The sequence below is a fragment of the Phyllobates terribilis genome, unplaced genomic scaffold, assembly GCF_046119375.1.
Source record: "Phyllobates terribilis strain yellow unplaced genomic scaffold, ASM4611937v1 Scaffold_6524__1_contigs__length_43895, whole genome shotgun sequence".
NCBI classification, from domain to species: Eukaryota; Metazoa; Chordata; class Amphibia; order Anura; family Dendrobatidae; genus Phyllobates; species Phyllobates terribilis.
Genome location: NW_027369267.1, coordinates 1 through 25,124, shown reverse-complemented (window position 1 = coordinate 25,124; position 25,124 = coordinate 1). Strand labels below are relative to the sequence as shown.

The window sequence follows — 25,124 nt, the reverse complement described above, 5'->3', positions numbered from 1 at the left end:
CCTGAGCTGATGGTAACCCGATTTCAGATCGATCTTGGTGATGACTTTGGCACCCTGTAACTGATCTAGAAGGTCATCAATCCTCGACAAGCGGTACTTGTTCTTGATGGTGACTTTGTTCAGCTCTCGATAATCGATGCAAAGTCTAAAAGACCTATCTTTCTTCTTGACGAACAAGATGGGGGCAACCCAAGGAGATGCACTTGGTCTAAGCCCTTCTCAAGCAACTCTTCAAGCTGCTTCTTCAATTCTTGCATTTCTATTGGATCCATTTCGTAAGGTGCGTTTGAGATCGGCGCCGTTCCTGGTTCCAACTCAATAGTAAACTCCACGTCAGGGTTAGGGGGTAGACTTGGGATTTCTTCCAGGAAGACATCCTCAAATTCACGCACAATAGGAATATCGTGAACTAAAACTTCATCTTTTTCGGGCGCATCCAAATAACACAAATACCCGACACAACCTTGTCGAAGTAGCTTAAACGCTGCCATAGAATTAATCAAGTTCCCATTAACGACATCATTCCGACCCTTGAACTTGCACACTTGATGGCCCCCTAGATGAAACTGTCACTGTCCTTGTGCAAAAGTCAATTACCGACCCATGACGTGTCAGGCCAATCCATCCCGAGAATAATGTTGTATGGAGCCATGGGAATACAAATCAAATCAGCTTCGAATTCCCGACCTTGGAGGGTCACTGGGAATCTCGACAAGTGGCTAGATCCTATTAATTGTTCCCCATTTGAAAGATTTACTACGAATGGTTCGCATGTATCATTGCATTTGAAGCCTAACTTATTGACATAACTCTCCGAAACAAAGGAATGCGTAGCACCAGAATAGAATAATATGCATACAGAGGTAGAATCTAGGTATATGGTACCTTGAGCAACTAGATCATTTGGTTCATCAGCCTGGTGCATCTCATACAATCTTTGACCTTGACTGTCTGATGCAATTGGAGTTTTTCCCTTGCTCTGCACATTTGACTGAATAGCAGTATTCGCAGTCCTTGTAGGTCCTGGTTGAGGTCGGTTGTTGTAAATAACAGACCCTTACTGAGACTCAACCACAACTTGCCTCTTCTTAGGGAAATATGTCTGCACATGTCCATCCTTCCCAAAAGAAAAGCAGGTCTTCCTTGGCTTTGGACACACATTACTCTTATGGCCAAGAACCCCACAGTTGTAACATTGAATTGAGCCCTTACTCCGATCAGAATGGAGAGTCAATACTGACTGGGTTGTCTCAGTTTTTGCTCGTCCAGACTTGGAGAAATTGGAGGGTGGTGCCCGACTCTTGAACCCACTATGGTATTGGTTATCTCGACGTTGTTGGTCAAGCTCTGCCTTTTCCTCTTCCAATGACGACTCCATTCTGAGAGTCTGATCAATGAACTCCTCGAGGGTGGAACAGCCATGTCGCAACATCATAGACTTCAGTCTCGGACTCAACCAATTCCTGAAGTAGTAGATTTTTGTTTCCTCATTGTTGGTAATGTCAGAATAGTGCAATAGATGATTGAACTTTGCTGCTAGCTCGGTCACATTTAACCCTTGGTTCTTTGGGTAGAGAAACTCTTTGCTCTACTCCTCCCTTAGTGCTTTGGAGAAGAAACGATCCATCATCTTAGTCTTGAACATCTCCTAGCTCAATCCAGGTTGATTAGCTAACCCTGTTGACTGCCACCATTCGCTCGCCACATCTTTCAAAGATAGCGAGGCTATGTGCACCTTTTCAGCTTCTGTGCACACAATGTTTTTGAACAGACGTTCCATGTGCCCGAACCAGTAAGAGACTCTCACGCCATCCACGGTTCCATCATAAGAGTCAGGCTTCAAAGCGCTAATAGCCCTCACTGCTCGGTTATAGCTCCTGCCAGACTTCTTACCACGAGCGCGAGGTGCAGACAACTCGGTTTCCGCATCAATTGACGAAGTAGGGACCGTTGGAATTGGTGGCACCCTGTGAGTAGTTGAGAGATTATGTAGTGGTGTTTATGTGATGCTCTATATAGTCGTATCTAGTTAAACCCAACGGTTTCTCGAATAAAAAGCCGATAACCGAGGGCAACTTCGACACTTCCACGGAATAAGGAAGATATGTAATGATATATATATATATATATATATATATATATATATATACCAAGAGAAGACTCCAAAAGTTGAGACTTATGGAAAGATATTAATATAATACTATATTATTATTGTGTGGGAACATTTTATATAATTCATGACAATAGTCTTCGAAATCACCCCCATGAATAATTGGTTCAACGACCAACCTCACTGCATACGTGTTGTGCGAATTCAGATTGGAAAGATGACTTACTTAACCGGGAGGCCAGAAAATTTTCCAAGTTGTACTAATTGTCCTGAACACAGTAATTATGCACAACAGTTCTTATCTTTCGTACTTCCAAAACGATTTACGTTGAAGCTTTTAATGATGTCTAGCAATGAGAACAAGGGAATAATCCCGATAATCGGTACCAGCTGTGTGCACCACCTTTATATAAGGATAAGGGTATGGTCATGACCAAAAAGGCTATTAGGGCAAAATCCTCCTAATACCAGTTATAAAGAAACCACTGGACCGCGCGAGGTACATAGTGTTCATACGAATACTCGTTCTAACTATATAATATATCCACAACAAGTCCACCTATCACCCTAAGGTAATAATATATTCATATATATATAGTATATCCACTATATGCATACAACCTAAATAATATTTATTTTAGGTTATTATAGTCCCCAACACACAAGAGAATAATATTTTATCCCAACTTAATATAACAACCGATTCATTGTTAATTAAGACAAATATGGAATAAAAACAATAGATAAGCAAGAGCGAACCACCACTTGCATAATTACGAGGATTGATCAGGGGTCAAAAATGGAGTTTGGAACCTTGCCGACGAACTCAATCTTTAAGAATTTCCGATTCAATGCGGTACCCAGACACACGAATAAGATTATGACTAGACTATGCTTGATATAATTACTTCTATTAAATTATATCAGTTAGTCCTAGATCAAGAATTTAATTAATTAAATCAAAATAATATTTCTATTAACTATTCCGATTGAAATAGCGCTAAAAGAATTAATTAAATCCAATAATAATGTACATGATTATTATTGTACTAGGATTTAATTAATTGACTGGCTCGATTTCAGTTCCGATTCCGTTCCAAAAGTGATACCCAAATCACAAGAATAAATTATAGTTAATCATTTATTCTGATATAAGTATTCAAATACATTTATATCATCGGTTTAAAGAGTCGGCACTTGTTTAAATACGTCGTTTAAACATTAAGAAATATGTATAACTCCGTGTTATACACGAAGAAATTAATCAATTGAAATTATATATATATAACGCGTGGCCCCCACCTCCTTATACATATCATCTTCTTCGTCGTTGTTTACAACAACAACTCAACCCAAAGACAGAGTGAACAAGGAATGACAAAACTCACCCGCAGAGGAAGGGCAACGACGGTGGATGGCGACGGTGGTGACACGGTGGAGCAGGGCTACGCCGGAACTTCATCGAAGAGGAGGAAAAACAAGCTCGCCGGAACAAAAACGGAGGCGTGTTCGGCTTCACCGGAAAGGTAAACAAGGACGACGTTGGCTCAAACGGCGAGGACGACGGTAGGCGGATAAAGATAAGTTGACAGCGGTGTGCGGTGGTGAAGCGGAACAACTAGGCTCGCTGGAAGCGGTTCGGCTTCACCAAAAACGAAAACAGGGTATTTGAAGCGGTTCCTGTAAATCATTAACAATTTAGAGTAATTACGAGATTTACCGACTAGTGTTCAGAAGGTTGTAAAAATGCCTTTTTAACAAATCCGGTATTTGAAGTATTTATAAGGCTCTTCAATGTATTTTTTTAAAAGCTAAGAAAATGTCACCAAGAATATATTTAAAATTCTAAATCATAAATAAATAAATATTGACTTAATTATATGGAAATAAAGTCATTTAAATCATTATCAAAATAATTTAAGATCATAAATCGAATATAAATGTTATTATTATAAAAATAATCCTAATGTTACATAAACGTTCATAATGAAAGAGATGTTTATTACAAACTGTGTTGGTGATAGTAACCACATTGGTGACAATACTGCTTAGTTGGTGACAATACTTCTTTGGTGATAAATACTACTCTTGGTGACATCATCTCTTTGTTGACAATAACTAATATGATGACAATTCCTATTTCCATGTAGTGCCAATAACTATTTGATGATGTTGTTAATAATCACATTTTATGTTTTCACTTTGTTTCTGTGATGTCAATAATTAATTGATGACATTATATTTTATTGATAGCAATGTTGTTGTTGATGACCACATTTGGGTGAAGCTCTCTTTTATTATCGGAAGATAATCCATTATGAGTCTCTTAAATTTAAGAACATTGTCAACCTTGACTGGGTGTGGTTACAGTTGTTTTATGCTGAATCAGTTGACAAGTAAGAGTATGGGACTGAACGTGTTCGGGAAGATTAATATTTCAAACATTTGTATGGATCTCGTCCCAAAACTTTTTGTAAACCATGGTTATATAACGTGACAACTATATACACTCCACTCTTGTGTAAGAAGAAGGAGCATTATGTTAGACTTGAAATCAACTTAGTTGAATCAACAATTCGAGTAATGGATTGCCTACTTCCTTTACATAAGGATGAAGAGGTAGAATTTTTTTTGGATCCACTAGCAACCTTTTTACCCATGTTATTGAAGAGGACCTAGCAATTTGAGCATATTGGGAGTTTCAATGAATCGTTTAAGGTATTTAGGGACAAGGATCTCCCTCAAGACAAAACAGGGTAATTAATTATTACATGTGTTGTTTTTGTGTTTGGATTACATTATACTTACACATTTTTGTTTCTTTCTTCAGTGACAATTGTGGGGTATTTTCTATCAAGTATATCGAGCATGCTGCATTTGGGACAAGTTTGGATGATTTGGATGAGGTTCATATGAAAGCACATTGAGAGAAAATGGCTAAAAAATGTTCAATCAAGACTGGATGTTTAGTCGTTTATCGCACAAATAGTTGTGTAAAGTTTATGTTGCATTGATGACATTATCTAGGGATTGTTGACATATATGTATCTTTTTGTCGTGTTATGGGTATTATATATGAATTCACAGTTTGTGTAATGTATTTTGTGATGAGCATAACATTACTGAATTTATATGTGTGATGATAGTAACATGTATATTTTGACAATATTAAATATGTGGTGACAATAACATCTCAGTGATGACAATAACATATATGTGATGACAATAACATGTATGTGGTGGCAATAACATATCTGTCATGAAAATAACATATTTGTGGTGACAATAACATATATTTGATGAAAATAACATATATGTGGTGAGAATAACTTCTATGTGATGAAAATAACATCTCTGTGTTGACAATAGCATGTTTATGATGACTATAAGATATATGTGATGACAATAACATATATGTGATGACAACAACATTACTAATAATAATAACATATATGTGATGACAATAACAACTCCTTGATGATAATGACATCTCTGTTATGACAAAAACATTACTGATGACGATAACATTTTTAAGCATTGTTTACTTAGAATGTTGATGACAATAATATACATATGGTGACAATAACATTTGTGTGATGGCAATAACAAATATGTGGTGACAATAAAATCTATGTAATGACAATAACATATGTGTGGTGACAATAACACTCATGTGATGACAATACCATTGTAGTGATGACAGTAACATTCTAATAACAAGAGACATGTCATCAAATGGACAAACCCATTTTCATGACTTAATAAATGATTCCAAAATAATCTAATCTACTTGCATTGTAATGTTCTTACTACTTGAGGCACTATAATTGCATGTTTTCCTGTTGTGTCCAGTATTTCCACATTTCCCACACTTCAATGGGTTTCTCATTTTCTTGATGATAAGTCTCCTAAACTCTCCTTCAGAAAGTATTCTTCATTTACTTGGCCTTCCAACTTGTTTCCTCAAATGTGGAGGCTTACATTGTATGCTCATGATGTCCTTGGGAACAATCCATTGCGATTTCATAGGCAACAGATATGTAGTCTCCTCGTATGACTTTTTCCAAGTGGAATAGTGATAATACCTACTCACAAAATCAGTTATGTTACCCTTGGCCTTCTGAATGGCAGACATTGCATGCACACATGGGATGTGATCCAAATGAAAGACCATACAACTACATGTCTTGTTTAAGAGATCAACCATGTTGGTAAATTATCCTCCAACAACCTTCAATTGGTTTGTAGTCAAGAACTTAGCTTCATACTTCTATCACTTATTGTACCTCTCTTCCATCACACTCCTTACACGTGGTGGCAATTGGTTCTTGTTCTTCTCAATCGGTTTTCTACGCTTATAGAACCAACTTGAAAACAATTCTCTTATATACTCTAGTAGTGCCACAAGTTGGTATTCTCTTGTTTCCTTTAACACCACGTTTATACTATCTGAATTGTTGGTTATCGTAATGTTGTATCTGTCACCTTTAATTAAAAGATATTACGCATTAGTAGGTTTTATTGATGTCACTATCTACAATGTTATCACACTTATGACAATATCTATAATTGAAGACAATAATTATTGTGATGACAATTACTCAGTGATGATAGAATCATTTTAGTGATGACAATATTGAATTGACAACAATACATAATGATCACTTACAATCATTGAATTAATGACAATATTGTCATCTAAGTGATGACAATATTGCTTAGTGATTACAATTTTCTTTCTAATGAGAATATTGTCATCATTTTACTCAATGATGACAAGATCACAAATTCTTTATAGTGATGACTACATTTTAGTAGTGATGACAATATTTACTAACTGATGACAATATTTTACTCAGTGATGACTATATTGTCATCATTTTACTCAATGATGTCAATTTACTTAGTGATGACAATATTGTCAACAAGAGTTTTACCATTATAGTGTGCTTGAGCTCACTTCTCCAAGTTTTCTCGTAGTAAATAACCTCCCATTTATGAGTCTATGTCACAAATCTTTTGAAAGTACTCCCCAAACTCTTGCTTTATATAGCTTTCAGATTCTTTTATAAATAATTGTTGTGTACTGTTTTTCTTGAAAAATGTTTCCAAGTTTTCCTATAAGATGCCTTGTGCATACCACTTTTTTGGTTGTATTGTATACTCTCTCAATACCCTTCGCAATGCTCTTGTATCGATATGAGACGAACACTAAAGATTGTGTACTTTTGTTTGGGGTCAATGGTAAACTTGTATAGAATGTGACCTCATAAAGAGTTAAATAATCACAAAGTGTCCATGTGCATAAATGAAGAAGCACGCATGCTTTTCATACTATGCAAAGTAATCATCCAACTCAAGAATGTAATCACCCTAACGTAAGGAGAACAGTTTGCAAAGGAAATGAATCATAAAGCAAACGATACACGTGAGTGATAATCAATCTAACAATCATATCAATAGGAATATGACACTCATCAAAAATGAAAGCATTCCGTGCATGCCACACAAAATAGACCGTGGTCAGTAGAGCGTATAAACGAGTCTGTGCAAGACAACCTCTACCACACGCCCGCCTCTGAAACCACTATTGCGCACTCTGAAGTTTCCCATGCCACAAGTAATCATGAATGTGACGTGAATCTCCAGCCAATTACTCTCAACAAACGGGCACTCAAAGAATAAATGCTCATGCGTCTCAAGCTCTGCATCGCAGAACCGACAACTAGTATCAACATAAAGGAAGAAGAGTCTGTCATAAGTGGATAGCCTACCCAAAGTCGCCAACCAGTAAATAAACATATGCTTCGGAGCCCAAAGTCGCCAACTAAAGATTGTCTACTTGGTATGACATTATGTAATCGTTCGAAAAAACCATGTCCACGATTAATCATTCTCTGAATCTTAAATAGCAAAAGCAAATGGGTAGATTTGATTTTTAGCATATTGCATCGTGACTATCATAAGATTACCCTCGTATTTTCCATGTAAATGAGTACTATCCACCATAATGACCTAAAAAATAACTAGTGTCATCAAAAGTTGAGAATTCAAATTAAATATGAAACTAAGTTAAATAATGTACCTATCTCATGTAATTAAAACCTATAATTACAAGATCTAATTGCAATGAATGCATACTTGAATCGGATTTCATCTCCAATGAAATAGTCCGTGTAAGTTCTGGGATTTAGTTATTTTTGAACAAAGTAATATGATGGAAATAGTCTATAGTTTGATTTCGGTGTGCCTCTTATCAAGTTTTGGACCCATTCTCTTGCTTTCCAAGCTTTCCGTTAGCTAAAATCTTGAGAGTACTCATTTCTCATGTCATTTTAATTTATTTGGGATTCGGTCCATGTTTGACGTCAAATATGATGCAGGAGCATCCCTAAGCCCAACAAAAAAAAGACCAATCACTAGGGCTATGGCCAAGAAGATAGAAGATCAAGTTATGAAGGCCACTTTGGGTTTGGATTCAACACACCAAATGGAACCCATTGCCTCCACTCTTCTAGTATGTTGAAGAGGTGAATAGCCCCAAAAAATCCAATGAAGACATCAAGGCCATCCAAGATCAAGATCATGGCTGCAATTGTCACTTTTGTGAAACTATCACACTTTTACACCTTACCCGGCTAGGTTGTACAAGTGTGCATTTCTACCCCTTTTTCCTAACTCTTTTAAGACACTTGCCTAAGGGTAATTTGGACCTAATTTGTCAAGATAGAATCTGGTAGAATGCCTTGGTCATTGGAGGTATAAAAGCCAAAAATGACCTAACCAAAAGGGCCTTTGATTGAATTGAAACCTTAGAGTTCTCAACGGCCAAAACCCCCTAGTTTAGTTGCAGATTTAGGTCTGCCCTTGTTGCCTAGGTACTTTGTTCATGTAATTTTGATTGTGTGAGCTTGAATACTTGGGAAGCTCTCGGTGTTTAGGGTTGTACTATCTCCCTTTATGTTGAGTTAAAGTTTGTGGTTGTTTCTTTACTCTTTTTTCTACTGTGTTGAGAGTATAATCAACTCAAACACCTATAAATTATGTTTCTTGAAACCCCCCCCCCCCCATTCATTTCTTTTTTCTTCCTTGTTCTTGAACAAGTTAGAACACCAACCTAAGACACTTGTTCTATTTAGTGGATGGTTGTGAATCTAGGTCCGAGCTAACTAGGATTAGTCCTATATCAAGTGGTATCAGAGATCAGCTGATTCATCAACCATTTTTCACTTTTAAAACCTAAAAACAAGTTGATCTTGCAAGCTTGCAAGACAACAATCAAAAACAGCCTTGAAAACCCTTGAAAATCCATCATTTTGAGCTTTGTTGTTCTTGGTCTTTTCTCATGAGTGTTTGAGTGTAATTTTTTAGGAATATAGCTGAGGTTGAGTTCTTTAAGGAGTCCAAATATTAGCCAAGCAAGAGGAAGGGATGTCTATGAGAATTTCCTAGCCAAAGACCCTAACCGGATGCTTCCTTGCGTACAAAACTGAGCAAGACACCATTTTCTAAGCCTTACTTCCCCAACCCAAACACTTCCTTTGCCAAAACCACCAAGACTACATTGTAATAAATGTGTTCATCTACCATTATCAAGAAAAATCAAGCAATTTGGTCAAGGAAAACGATCTGTAGAGCAAAAACAAAACTGCATCCCAAACAGCCAAAATACACGCTATTATCCGGTGGGTAAAAGCTTGACCTAGCTTTTTGCACACCAGTCCCCAACGAATTGGCTCGTGCCATAGGCCATCTCTCTGGTGCCTTTCCCAAAAAAACATACCTACTACAAGTTACCATATTTGGTATTACCAAGGTTGCACCAAAAGGGAGGAAAGAATCACCTTAAAACTCATTGCTTAGCCATTTTCACCCAAAAACCCGTTGGATTATAGCCTAGCCTAGCTTTTTGGCACACCAGCCCAATTGATTTGACTCATGCCTTTGGCCTAATCTCTGGTGCATTTCCCACACAAACAGACCTACTACAAGTTATCACAGTTGGAGGTTCCAAGGTTGCATCAAAGGAGAAAGAAAAACCACCTTGAAAGTCCATACTTGGCCATTTTTAGCCATACCCGGTGTAAGTTTCTAAGTGCCCAAAGGCTTGCCTTGTGACATACTTTTGTATCAACTAAGTGCAACTTTTTTACGTGACTAAGTGAGTTATTTACACTTAAAGAAGAAGGAGGGAGGGGATTGCCATGTGTTGCAAGTGATCATCATTACAACTATCTTACTTTGCTCACTGAATTTTGATCACCTTTAGTGCACCAAGTTTCCATGATTCATGCTTGAATTATTGCATCTACAAGGTAGCAAGACATAGCCAACAAGTGAGAGAAACATACTTGAGAAGAGTGGCACAAACACATACATCAAACACAAGTTATTAGTCTAACCTAACCTAGTTCATTGTTTGTTGTTTTTGTGATCATGTCTAGTTCACACCATGATCAACATGAATCTCAGCCAGAGGAGGCTAATCCACGCATACCCTCAGACAATAGCATCACCAATCAACCAGATATGGTGAACCTTCTTAGGACCATAATTGAGAACATTGTTAGAACCATGAATGACAATTACAATAACCTTGCTAGTAGACTAGCCACCCTTCAATCCAAAGCTACAAGACCTAGAACCCCCCTAGTTTTAGGTACCTAATTTGAAGTTGGAGGATCTTCACATTCAAACCTTCAAGCACCCGTGCCTACCCAAGATGTGAGGTGTAGAGTAAGATCACAACCCCTAGGGCCAGAACCTTTTAGGAGGCCGGTTATGATCCATGACCTACCCATGCCTAGACCACCACCCATGGAACTTCCAAGGGAGTTTTCTGAACTAACTCTCCTTACTCGAATGGGTATGATGATGAGAATTTTGATGAGTTTCGGGATGATAGGTACATGGGACATGATAGGTGGGGAAGGAGGCCAAGATTCCAAGGGCAAGGACCTAGACAAAGGGAGGAAGATGCATAGGCAAGGTGAAGGTCAAGATCCAAAGCTTTGAAGGGAAGTGTGATCCAGACTTATACATGAGTTGGGAGAGGAAGATGGATCAAATTTGGGCATGTCACAACTTTCAAGAGGTGAAGAACGTGCAACTAGCCACCTTAGAGTTCCAAGATTTTGCAATGATGTGGTGGGACAACCTAGTCCAAGAGAGGAGGCTCAACTTTCAACCTCCCATCATCACATGGAATGAGATGAAGGCTGTCATGAGGGCAAGGTTTATACCTCACAATTATGCAAGAGAACTTAGACAAAGGTTGGAGAATTTGAAGAAAGGAAGCATGGCAGCAGAGGAAGCCTATAATGTCATGCAAGTGGCAATTATCAAGGCCAATATGAGGGAAAATGATGAGGCTACCAATGCTAGGTACCTAAGAGTTTTGAATCCATCCATTGCCATGGAAGTGTACATGTATCTCTACACTACAACCATAGAACTTCTTCACCATGCCATCAAGGTGGAGAGGAAGTTGAAGGCTAAGTTTCTGCAAAGTGCAAAGCCTAGCACCCTTGGCAATACATGGAAGGGAAGGACAGTGTCTAGCACTCTAGTTCAGCCTAAGGACTCTACACCCTCAAGGGAGCCTTACAAGGCTCATGGGCATGCATTTCCTAAGCCCCAAGGCAATGCCTTGGGCACTCAAGGGAGTACTTCTAGACCCCCTCAAGCATCCAATTCATTAAATCCTAAGTCTAAGTAACATTGAGTATTTTCAGTGTAAAGGAAAGGGTCATTATATGAGAGATTGTTCTAACAAGAGGGTAATGGTCATTAATGCCTTTATGACAATATGATCAGAGAGTGATAATGAAAAATGTGTGACCCTAATCTATTAATAGAACATGAACATGATCTAGGAGATGACAATGAAGAGATAGAATATGAACAAGGAGATGTCTTAATTTGCAAGAGGTCTTTAAGTGTTTAAAGTGAATTAGTAGAAGACAATCAATAAGAGAACTTGTTTCATAGTAGGTGTGTAGTTAAGGAGAGAGTTTGTGACTTGATTATAGATGGATGAAGTTGTTGCAACATTGCTAGCACTGAATTAGTCCACTAAGCTACAATTGACCTCAGTTTTGCATCCTAAGCCATACGAGTTGCATTGGATGAATGATTGTGGTGATCTTAGAGTACATAGGCAATGTAAGGTCACACTTAAGATAGGACACTACCATGACACCATTTTATGTGATATATTACCAATGCAAGCATGTCATATAGTTCTAGGTAGACCTTGGTAATATGATAACAAGGTCACACATGATGGTTACACTAACAAGCACACATTCATGTTTAATGGTAAGCTAATTACTTTGAAACCTATGACTCCTTACCAAATTGTTGAATCTACAGAAACTAAGAGGCTTAAGGAAAAGGAAGTGAAGAAGCCTCAGATCAAGGAGAAGCCATTGGCAATGTACTCCTCAAAGAGCCAAGGACAGTTTTCTATGCTTGTGTTCAAGGAGATAAAGGAAGATGACTTTGTTCCTAGAGATGCAAGGCTCATGTGCCTAGAAAATTCCTACACATTGAACTCAGATGAACCACCAAAAATACTACCCAAGCCATCCAAGATGTCCTTGACTCATTTCAAGATGTGTTTCTCCATGAGCTACCTTTTAGGCCTTCCTCCTCTAAGAGGTATAGAGCATCAAATTGATTTCATTCATGGCTCAATCCTCCCTAATAGACCAGCCTACAAGATGAATCCAATGGAGAGTAAGGAGGTTGAGACACAAGTCCAAGAGATCTTAGAGAAAGGATATGTGAGGGAGAGCGTTTCTCCTTGTGCAGTTCCTGTCCTGCTTGTGCCAAAGAAGGAGAGCACATGGAGGATGTGTGTTGATTGTAGAGCCATCAACAATATCACCATCAAGTATAGGCACCTCATCCCAAGGATTGATGATATGTTGTATTAGCTCCATGGAGCCACTTGCTTCTCAAAGATTGATCTAAAGTGTGGCTACCATCAAATTAGAATGAGAGAAGGTGATGAGTGGAAAACTGCATTCAAGACTAATTTTGACCTCTATGAGTGGCTTGTCATGCCCTTTGGCCTCACCAATGCCCCTTCCACCTTCATGAGATTGATGAACCATGTGCTAAGAAGCTTTATTGGCCAGTTTGTGGTTGTATACTTTGATGACATTCTAGTCTACTCAAAGTCCTTGCTTGATCATGCCTTCCACCTTAGGGAAGTACTATCCAAACTTAAGAATGAATCACTCTTTGCTAATCTTAAAAAATGTGATTTCTACTCTAATCATGTGACATTTCTTGGCTTTGTAGTGAGTTCAAAGGGGTTGGAGGTGGACAAGGAAAAGATCAAGGCTATACAAGATTGGCCTACACCCACAAGTGCCACACAAGTCAGGAGCTTCCTAGGGCTTGCTAGCTTCTATAGAAGATTTGTCAAGGACTTTAGCACCATTGCCTCACCCCTAACTGAACTCACCAAGAAGAACATCATCTTCATTTGTAAACCAAGGCAAGAAGAAGCATTTGACGAGCTAAATGCTAAGTTGACTGAGGCACCATTGCTTGTCCTACCAGACTTCACTAAGCCATTTGAAGTGGAGTGTGATCCTTCTAGTGTGGGCATAGGAGGAGTGCTTATGCAAGAGGGTAAGCCAATTGCTTTCTTTAGTGAGAAACTCAAGAGTGCAACTCTCAATTACTCTACCCATGATAAGAAGTTGTATGCTCTGTTTAGAGTGCTAAAAACTTGGCAACACTACCTATGGCCTAGTGAGTTTGTCTTGAATACTGATCATGAGTCACTTAAGCATTTTAGGAGCCAAGACAAACTTGATAGGAGGCATGGTAGATGGATGGATTTCATTGAAACTTTCCCTTACATTATCAAGTATAAGAAAGGGAAAGACAATGTTGTAGCTGATGTTTTATCTAGGAGACATGTGTTGCTCACCACTCTTGATTCCAAAGTGTTAGGTTTCACCTACATTAAGGAATTGTATGATCAAGACATGGATTTTGGATCAATCTATGTTCATTGCCTAGACAAGGGTCAATTGGGCAAGTATTACTTGTTTGAAGGATTCTTGTTTAAGGTGGATAGGATTTGTATACCTAAGTGTTCTCTTAGACTTCTACTTGTTGAGGAATCACATAAGGGGGGGTCTAATGGGACATTTTGGAAGAGACGAGACCCTATTAATACTGAGTTCTCACTTATTTTGGCCTCACATGCTCAGGGATATTGAAAACATGCTTAAAAGATGCATTGAGTGCCTTAAGGCCAAATCCAAAATCAAGAAACAAGGCCTATACACCCCTTTACCTATCCCTAGTGCAACTTGGTTGGACATTAGTATGGACTTTATAGTTGTCTTGCCTAGGACTAGAAGGGGAAGGGATTCCATCTTTGTGGTAGTAGATAGGTTTAGTAAGATGGCCCATTTCATTGCTTGCCATAAGACAGATGATGCCACTAATATAGCCAACCTATTCTTTGCCGAGATTGTGAGACTACATGGATTGCCTAGGACTATTGTGAGTGATAGGTAACCTAAGTTCCTTAGCCACTTTCGGAGAACCTTGTGGGGAAAGTTAGGCACCAAGCTTTTGTTCTCTACCTCTAGTCACCCCCAAACTGATGGCCAAACGGAAGTGACTAATAGAACCTTAGGTACTTTGCTTAGATCCTTGATTAAGAGTAACCTCAAGGATTGGGAGGACTTGTTACCACATGTAGAGTTTTCCTACAATAGAGACACACACTCTAGCACAAATTTGATCCCATTCATGTGTGTTTATGGCACTAACCCCCTAACACCATTTGATCTTATTTTTTTTTCTTGCAAATAGAAGTGTGACTATAGTGCAGAGAACCAGGTTAAACTTATCAAGGAGCTTCATGAAAGCACCAAAGCAAGGCTTGAGAACTTGGATAAGAGTGTGGAGAGAAGCAAGAACAAGTTCAGAAGAAGGGTGACACTCAAAGAAGGTGACCTAGTGTAGGTGCATCTAAGGAAGGAAAGGTTTCCCAACCTAAGGACTTCTAAGATCTCTCCAAGAGGGGATGGACCATTCAAAGTGCTCAGAGTGATTAGTGACAATGCATATGTCATTGATCTACCCAGAAGAATATGGTGTCAACCCCACCTTCAACATAGGAGACCTTACACTCTTTGAAGAGAGCCAAGAAGACTCAATGGAGGAAGAAAGCCATGAGGAGCCCTTTCACATCATGGAAGGAGGTGGACTGGGGTCAGGCCTCTCTCAAGAGGGAGGGAATGATGCAGGAGCATCACAAACAAATGACCAATCACTAGGGCTATGGCCAAGAAGATAGAAGATCAAGTTATGAAGGCCACTTTGGGTTTGGATTCAACACACAAAATGGTATCCATTGCCTCCACTCTTCTAGTATGTGGAAGAGGTGAATATCCCCAACAAATACAATGAAGACATCAAGGCCATCCAAGATCAAGATCATGGCTGCAATTGTCACTTTTGTGAAACTATCACACGTTTACACCTTACCCGGCTAGGTTGTAAAAGTGTGCATTTCTACCCCTTTTTACTAAATCTTTTAAGACACTTGCCTAAGGGTAATTTGGACCTAATTTTTCAAGCTAGCAGCTGGTAGAAGGCCTTGGTCATTGGAGGTATAAAATTCAAAAATGACCTAACCAAAAGGGCCTTTTGATTGAATTGAAACCTTAGAGTTCTCAACGGCCAAACCCCCTAGTGTAGTTGTAGATTGAGGTCTGTCCTTGTTGCCTAGGTACCTTATTCATGTAATTTTGATTGTGTGAGCTTGAATACTTGGGAAGCTCTCGGTGTTTAGGGTTGTACTATCTCCCTTTATGTTGAGTTAAAGTTTGTGGTTGTTTCTTTACTCTTCTTGCTATTGTGTTGAGGTTAAGTCCAAGGTGCTTAGTTTAGAGAGAGTATAATCAAATCAAGCACATATCCATTCTGTTTCTTGAACCCCCATTTATTTCTTTGTTCTTCCTTGTTCTTGAACAAGTTAGAACACCAACCTAAGAACACTTGTTCTGTTTACTGGATGGTTGTGAATCTAGGTCCGAGCTAACTAGGATTATTCCTATATCAAAATAAATACATGTGTAAGAGTAGTTTTAGATTGTCATTATTAGCGCAGTATTTTGTCATCACTAGTGCTAACAATATTATCTAAGATACAGTGTTGTCATCAATTGATGACAATACCATTTCTGTGATGACAATATTATATAGAAGTACAGAAATATTACCTAGTCTTAATTTGTTCTCCAACTATTTTTTATGAAGGTCTACAACGGTCGGCACATTTCACAATAAATGAGCATGTGTGGGCTTTGTTAAATTTCCTAATCTCAAAGTTTACACTACCCTTTAACATAGCAGCCCGTAACCTCCATTTGCAGTCCTTATCAACACATCTAAGCTTGATTTTGTCAGGTGTTGATTTATAAACTTTGTATCCAAAGTTCTCTCGAATGCTTAGATTGAAATTAGCATCATGCAACTCTTCTTTATTGTCCAAACAATGACCAACATGCATAAAACCCTTCCCAATCTAAGCATATTTTTACAGTTATTGTCCATATCATTGTAATCAATAGCTTCTAAACCTTCTTTGACTTCTTCATCATTAGCTTCTAAAGCTTTTTCAGCAAAATTAATCATCCCACATTGGTTGTGTATCATTCTATCATGCAATTAAACGTATAATGGTAAACTCCACGACATATTTGGTGATTCATTGATATCCTTAAATGAATCAAAATCTTCCTCTCCATCTACAATATATGGGATTCTCAACTTTTGAGAAGGATGTAAATGACTTAATAGAAGCCTACTAGCTTCAACTCCGAGTTTGAATCTATCAATTATCTTTAATTTAATAGCATCTAGTTGCACTCCGTCATCAATGACACATGGTTTTAAGGTGACGTCTACCTGGCATATTCGTCTTTCATCTTCCATACACCTACACACAAAACTATTAATACCTTTATTTTTCACACCGGATCTAAAAGGAAAAATCACCCACTATTAATCTCATCGAGTAAATAATATAGTGCCATCAGTATACAAAATTGCAAATTTCATTGTCGTAAACACAATTATTGTCATCAAACCTTACTACCGTTGATGCCATCAACAGATTATCAATCAGTGACAAACTTGTCATAAACATGTATTTTCATAAAGCACTTCAAATTGTATATCATTAAAAGAGTGATGACAATAATGTGATGGATACTTCCAAAAACATGCAATACCGTCATCAACTGATTAACACATATTGTCATCAACAAATTATAATATATGTCAAAAAATATTGTCATCAACACATTATTGATCAACACGCATTGCCATCAACACTTCAAATTATATCTTAAAAATATCGTCATCAATAATTAATAGTATATTGTCGTCAATATTATCATGAACGTATTATTGATCAACAAGTATTATCATCAACGCACGTTGTTATCAACACACCATCGCTATTGTCACCGGCACGTATTGTCACCAACATATTATCACCATATTGTCAACACATATTGTCATCAAGACATGTTATCACAAACATGTACTGGCAACAATATATTATCGATCAACACCATATTATCATCAACATGACATCGATATTGTCACCAATACGTATTCTAAGAAGATATGTCATCAACCTTTGAAGGCTCCAACCTCGAGCTGGGCGTAGCGAGCGAGTGGATTGGTGTTGCATATTTCAGAGATCCCGAGTGAGCGGAGCAAGCAGAGAGAGCCAGGGATCCAGTCAACTATTCCAGATTTTGAAGATCCGAGCGGAGCGAGATATCCAGACGCGAGAAGAAGAAGCGAGTCGATTCAACAGAGCGATCAAGCGTGAGAGAGAAGATGAAGGAGTGGAGCGATCGAGTCTGAGAGAGTGTTGAAGGAGAGGAGCGAGTGAGAGAATGGCAGCTAGGAAGAGAGAGTGAGAGATCATAAGAGAGGAAGAAGAGGGAGATAATTTTACGGTTTTGATATTAAGGGGTTAAATAAATAGTTTATGAAATTAGGAGATTATTTAATTAATCGAAAATGTTAAAAGAGTCAATAAAAAATACACCCTAACATTACTATATAATATGGCCACCATATACTTAACATCAACTTGATTTCCAATGTGCGCAAAGATACACTTCTCATATGAGAAATTGTGAGGATAAAAGCGTACTATATAATATTATGGATTATTCTTCCTATTTGTAAGCCTAATGCGTATATGTGTTCTTGTACACGATCCCTATGTCTATTGACCTACATAACTTTATCATGGTATCAGAGCGGGTTCCGGTTTGGGTTCGTTTCTTGGTTTATCCGAGCTTAACCCGCCATATTGGCTTGATATAGGCGACTCCTTTGACTTGTCGGTCTGAAGACATAGTTTGGGTTCAGTCCGCCATAATGGCGTGATATGGGTGACCCGTTTATCAAGTGGCAACTGGGCTAGTAAAGTTACCACTTGAGGGGACGTGTGATAATAGACTTCTCAAATAAAAAATTGAGAGAATAAAAGCTCACTACGTAAACATAGATTACCCCTCCTATTACTAATTGATTTTATAATTAAACCATACAATTTTATATTATAAACCTAATATATATATAAATATGCAACTCTTGTATATAACTCCCATGTCTATCAGTCCACATAACTTAATTAACTTGGCTGCCAAGAAATTTTGTCCATGGTCCAAGTTTTTTTAATATAAAAAAAAGAAGAATATCTTTCTTTGTTGGAAGGAAGGAGGAAAGAAGCTAACATTTCGCTTACATCAATTGGACATGGCCATAAACATCAACTGACAAAACGCCAAACAAACGCCAGCATATGACCCACTTATCTCAAGTCTGAGCACTATATATACACACACTACTAAGAGACTAAGTCCTTACCTCATCACTAACTAGTTTCCCCTGCTCGTAAAAATCCCATTAAAATGGAAGAGAGGCTTCTCCTATTGAAGGAAGAAGGAGGGGGGATAAAGGAGGAAGTGAAGAGGCTAGGATGGGTGGCGGCGCCTATGGTGGCGGTGAATACGTGTCAGTATCTCCTTCAATCTTCAGCCCTGACCATGGTCGGCCACCTCGGCGAGTTTTCCCTTGCAGCCACAGCCCTTGCCGTCTCTATCACCGCCGTTACAGGCTTCAGTCTCGTCGTATGCTGTGTTCTGCTCTGCTACTTTCACTTATTATATACATGCCCTGCCCGCTTTGTTTTGTTTTTACTTGACAGAACAATATCTTCATAATTTTCTATGTAAAATTACACCACACCACCCTTGTTTTGTTTTTACTTTACAAGAATATCCTGTCAACGTTTCTTACCAGATTCAAAATTCGGTACTAACAATTAACAATCCAAAATTTAATTTCCTCTCAAACTCTAAAGAATCTTGTAATTAAGAGTAAAATGAATCAATTAGCATAAATAATAGAGCCGGCAATAAGGTTAGACAGATCAGCCTCGGGTCATTTCAGGTTGAAGTTTTAACAGATTGGTTATAAAGGGTTTAATATCTGGCCGGATCAATTCAACAGGTCGGTTAAGTTGGATTTTTTTTTTCATTTTCGGTTAAGAAAAAATTTAAGAAAGTGATAAAAATCTTATTAAATAAAAAAATTATTTAATAAAAAAGTTTTATTTTTTTATTTATCTTTAAATTTTTATGCTTATATTCTTTATCCAACGAGTCGATTATACTATGACCTAGGAATTTCTAGGATCATCTGGTCGGGTTCGTATGATCCAAAAATAGGTCTGGGGTCGATTTTTTCTAGGTCTATTCTTAAATCTTGTTATCAATCTTAATAGGTGGGGATGGCAAGTGGAATAGAAACTCTATGTGGACAAGCCTACGGCGCTCAACAATATCAAAAACTAGGCACAAAAACATACACTGCAATCCTCTCACTAACCTTATCCTGCTTCCCAATCTCAATCCTCTGGTTCAATCTCCACTCCCTCCTAATCCTAACAGGACAAGACCCTCTAATCTCCCACGAAGCTCGACGATATGCAATTTGCCTTATTCCCTCGCTCTTCGCGTTCGCCACTCTCCAACCTGTCGTTCGATTCCTTCAAGCACAGAGCTTGATCATGCCAATGGTACTAAGCTCATTCTTGGCACTTACACTTCACCTTCCCCTTTGTTGGGTGTTAGTTTTCAAGACTGAGATGGGGAGCATTGGAGCGGCTGTTGCCACCGCGGTTTCTACTTGGTTTAATGTTGCTTTTCTTTGCTTGTACGTCAAGTTTTCTAAGGCGTGTGAGAGGACGAGATCGCCGATTACTGTTGAGGTTTTGAGTGGTGTCGGGGAGTTCTTTAGGTTTGCTCTACCTTCTGCTGGCATGATTTGGTAAGTTTTATACGTTGGAGGTTTCCCCGCCAATATTCAAATTATGTAACTTCAATTGGTTCACTGATTTGCTTAATTTGTTTGCTCAAGTTTGGAGTGGTGGTCATTTGAGGCAATGATATTGATATCTGGGCTTCTACCAAATCCTGCTCTGGAGACATCAGTTTTATCAGTTTGGTAACGATTATCTAACACCCCTACTGATAGGCACATGCTATACGTAGACATTTATTGTTCTTTGTATGTTATTGTTTGCACCAAGGCTTTGTTCGACATATCAAAATAAAACAAGAGTTAGAGCTAAATTAGTATCTGGGGTTGGACTTATTCGTCGAAACATCATTAAAAAAAAGCTAGTTGGTTATTTAGTACTAGTAACTGGAATTCTAAATCAAAAATGCTAAATTATGAAAAAGGGTATAATTGATATAGTAAGTCACGTGACTAATATTAGGCTCATCAGCTAATAAGTTCAAATTAGATGAAATGTTAACTATTTATTGTTTTGTTGGGTTAAGTTTTTAATCAAAACTATTTAACTTTTACTAAATATATAGTCAAAACTATTTAATTACTAATTATTTAATCAAAACTAGCTTAAACTACTTTTGATGGGTTAAGTTCTTATTATTATCACTTCAATTTATATGAGAACTTTGTAGTATGTTATCACTTTGATATGTAATGGTAGAAGATAGTTTTGTTGGGTTTTATATATTATATAATTACTATTAGTTAAAAGGTAAAAATGGGTTGGTTATTTTGTTAAACTTTTTGATATGGGAGTCACATTAACAAATTGATATTTTTTTAAGTTACTGTTGAGGGTAAAATTGCTAATTTCAACTTCTGGAAAGCTCTGTCAAATAGACATAAATTTTGAGTGTAAGGATAAAAAATCATCTATAGAGCTTTCCCGCATAAAAATGATGTTTATAACAACATTCTGAAAAGTACTAACACTTTTTTTATCTTTTTGTTTGCGTTTCTATAGCCTTACTACCATTGGAACTCTCTATGCATTGCCTGCCGGGGTTGGAGCAGCTGCAAGGTGGACTCTTTTAATGCTAGTTTTCACTTTTGACAACTAACTATGTGCTAAACATAAATCCAAAAGAAGACTTACTAGTTTGCTGAATGCTACAAATTAAGCTTTTGATGTTTTACCCAACAGTACTAGAGTCTCAAACGAGCTAGGGGCTGGGAATCCTGACAGAGCTCGAACAGCTGTCTATGGGGCTATGATGATTGCATCCATTGAGGGAATCACAACGAGCTCTGTTTTGTTTATGTGTCGTCGTGGTTTGGGATACTTGTTCAGTGATGAGAAAGAAGTAGTTGATTATGTCATCCAAATGGCTCCTTTTGTTTCCATATCCATAGTCTTGGATAGTTTACAAGGCGCTTTCTCAGGTAAGAGGTTTAAATCTTAGGACCCTTTTGATATTATTATCTAGATATCATTTATACTAAAATATATAACATTTTGTTATGTAATGAAATAGGCATCGTTCGAGGTAGTGGGAGGCAACACATAGCAGTAGGGGGAGTACTTGGGACTTACTACTTTGTGGGCATACCGACAGCTATATTGTTGGCATTCAAATTCAAACTTGAAGGAAAAGGTCTCTGGATTGGCATTCAAAGTGGCACTTTTCTTCAAGCACTTGTTTTTGCACTTGTTACTATTACCACTAATTGGAAAATCCAGGTAGGTCTTTGTTTGTTCATCTTCAATTGCTTTGTTACTCAACATGGAAACTTCCATTTAAAGTAATTAAGCAGATAGTGTGTTGGTTTGTACAGGCAAGAAAAGCTAGGGAAAGATTGCACAAAGGAGGTTTTGAAGTCACGAGTCATGATGTAATTGAGTAGAAAAACAAGTTTGTTTACGGATGCAGTGTTCTATCTAATATACTATATAGACTGGAAGACATCGTAGGGTTACCTCAGGAGGTTGGGTACTCTGAAGCTTACAGGGGAGAAGGCAAAAGAGAAGGAGGATTAGACTTGTTTTTCAATCAATGGCTCCACCATTATTGATTTTTATTTAGTTGCCAAGATAGATCAAGATCAACAAAATAAGAAAATCTCAAGTAAAGATATAATAATTGATTGGTTACTTTTTTTCACTATGGGTTGTTTATTTTCTCTTAAAGAATAAAGAAAAGGATTTTTTCCAATTTTTGCTTTCCTCAATAGACAAAATAAAATATTTTCAAGTGGACTCGCAACTTATTTCAAAAGTTGTTTTAAGTCAGTTTTTGTTGATTGAAGTATGGGGTCAGATCCTTTTATGCATTTGTAATATTGTTTTTAGATGGGGTTTGATTTGAACCGTTGTTGGTCACAACTGTGTTCGAAACTTATGAAAATCTCTCAAATTGTTAGCAGAACGTCACAGATTATGACATTAGTGAATATATCAGCAATTTGATCCTTAATCTTGTAGAGATCAAGCACGATATTCTCTTTCTCAACATAATCTCTAAGGAAATTAACTAATGTCAATATGCTTGGTTCTAAAATAATGTACATGATTCTTAGATATAGAAATAGAACTTGTATTATCACAAAGAATAGAAGTTGTTGCTTCAAGTATGAATCTACTTTACAAGAACATCATGTCAATGTTTCTTACCAGATTCAAAATTCGGTACTAACAATCAACAATCCAAATTTAATTTCCTCTCAAACTCTAAAGAATCTTGTAATCAAGAGTAAAATGAATCAATTATCATCAGTAATAGACCCGGCATCAGGTTAGACAGACCAGGTTAGGATCATTTCGGATAAGGTTATTCTAAGTCAAAGTTTTAGCAAGTCAATTATAGTGGGTTTAATATCCGACAAGATCAACTCAACAGATTGGTTAAATAAAAAATTATTCGATAAAATACTTTTATTTTTTTAAAATTTTTATAATTATATTTTTTACCCAACATGTCAGTTATACTATGACTTAGGTATTTCTCGGATCATCTGATCGCGTTTTTTTGATCCGAAACCGGGTCTCCGGTCGATTTCTTCTAGCCTATTAATACTTCTTAATTCTTGTTATCAATCTTGATAGGTGGGATGGCAGGTGGAATAGAAACTCTATGTGGACAAGCTACGGAGCTCAACAATACCAAAAACTACGCACAAAAACATACACTGCAATCCTCTCACTAACCTTATCCTGCTTCCCAATCTCAATCCTCTTGTTCAATCTCCACTCCCTCCTAATCCTCACAGGCCAAGACCCTCTAATATCCCACGAAGCTCGACGATACGCAATTTTCCTTATTCCCTCGCTCTTCGCGTTCGCCACTCTCCAGCCTGTCGTCCGGTCCTTCAAGCACAGAGCTTGATCATGCCAATGGTACTAAGCTCATTCTTGGCTCTAACCCTTCACCTTCCCCTTTGTTGGGTGTTAGTTTTCAAGACTGAGATGGAGAGCATTGGAGCGGCTGTTGCCACAGCGGTTTCTACGTGGTTTAATGTTGCTTTTCTTTGCTTGTACGTTAAGTTTTCTAAGGCGTGTGAGAGAACGAGATCTCCGATTTCTGTTGAAGTTTTGAGTGGTGTCGGGGAGTTCTTTAGTTTGCTCTACCTTCAGCTGGCATGATTTGGTAAGTCTTATACGTGGGAGGTTTTCCCGCCATATATTCAAATTATGTAACTTCAATTGGTTCACTGATTTGCTTAATTTGTTTGCTCAAGTTTGGAGTGGTGGTCATTTGAGGCAATGATATTGATATCTGGGCTTCTACCAAATCCTGCTCTAGAGACATCAGTTTTATCAGTTTGGTAACGATCATCTAACACCCCTACTGATAGGCACATGCCTATACGCAGACATTTTATTATTTTGTATATGTTATTTTTCGCACCAAGGATTTGTTCGACATATCAAAATAAAACCAGAGTTAGAGCTAAATTAGCGTCCGGGGTTCGATTTTATTTGTCGAACCATCATTAAAAAGCTAGTTGGTTGTTCAGTACTAGTATCTAATTCTAAATCAGAATTGTGAAATTATGAAAAAGGGTATAACTGATATAGTAAGGCACGTGAGTAATATTAGGCTCATCAACAAATAAGTTCAAATCAGATGAAATGTTAACTATTTACTGTTTGTTGGGTTATGTTTTTAATCAAAACTATTTAACTTTTACTAAATATATAATCAAAACTATTTAATGTTTACTAATTATTTAATCAAAAGTCGCTTAAGCTACTTGTGATGGGTTAAGTGCTTATTATTGTCGACTTCAATTTATATGAGAAATGTGTAGTATGTTATCACTTTGATATGTAATGGTAGAAGATAGTTTTGTTTGGGTTTTATATGTTATATAATTTAATATTAGTTAAAATGTAAAAATGGGTAGATTATTTTGTTAAACTTGACGTGGGAGTTACATTAACGAATTGATATTTTTGTAAGTTACCGCTGAGGGTTAAAATGCCAATTTAAGCTTCTAAAAAGCTCTGTCAAAGCGACATAAATTTGAGTGTCGGAGAAAAAAAAATTCTATAGAGCTTTCCTGCATAAAAATAATGTTTATAACAACATCTGGAAAAGTACTAACACTTTTTTCTTGTTGTTTGCTTTTCTATAGCCTT

The 25,124-nt window shown here is 37.5% G+C and overlaps 2 protein-coding genes across 2 annotated transcripts; both read left to right on the top strand.

Moving 5' to 3' along the window:
* The first annotated feature begins 19,095 nt into the window (after positions 1-19,095).
* On the top strand, positions 19,096-23,020 carry LOC141251065 (uncharacterized). The gene is made up of 9 exons (XM_073670197.1): positions 19,096-19,314; positions 19,971-20,515; positions 20,606-20,692; positions 21,510-21,566; positions 21,690-21,928; positions 22,021-22,226; positions 22,322-22,378; positions 22,675-22,791; positions 22,910-23,020. Exons 1-9 carry the CDS (start codon positions 19,096-19,098, stop codon positions 23,018-23,020), a joined length of 1,638 nt encoding a protein of 545 aa, XP_073526298.1.
* A 573-nt stretch (positions 23,021-23,593) lies between these two features.
* On the top strand, positions 23,594-24,598 carry LOC141251064 (uncharacterized). The gene is given in 7 exon segments (XM_073670196.1): positions 23,594-23,624; positions 23,627-23,845; positions 23,848-24,096; positions 24,099-24,129; positions 24,221-24,307; positions 24,395-24,449; positions 24,524-24,598. Coding segments are annotated over 7 exon segments (747 nt in total).
* Positions 24,599-25,124: the final 526 nt, after the last annotated feature.

Coding starts and splice junctions, on each gene's coding strand:
- LOC141251065 (XM_073670197.1), top strand. CDS start 19,096: ATGGAAGAGAGGCTTCTCCTATTGAAGGAAGAAGGAGGGGGGATAAAG. Junction 20,693..21,509: donor ACATCAGTTTTATCAGTTTG/GTAACGATTATC, acceptor GCGTTTCTATAG/CCTTACTACCATTGGAACTC. Junction 22,379..22,674: donor TTGAAGTCACGAGTCATGAT/GTAATTGAGTAG, acceptor TTTCTCTTAAAG/AATAAAGAAAAGGATTTTTT.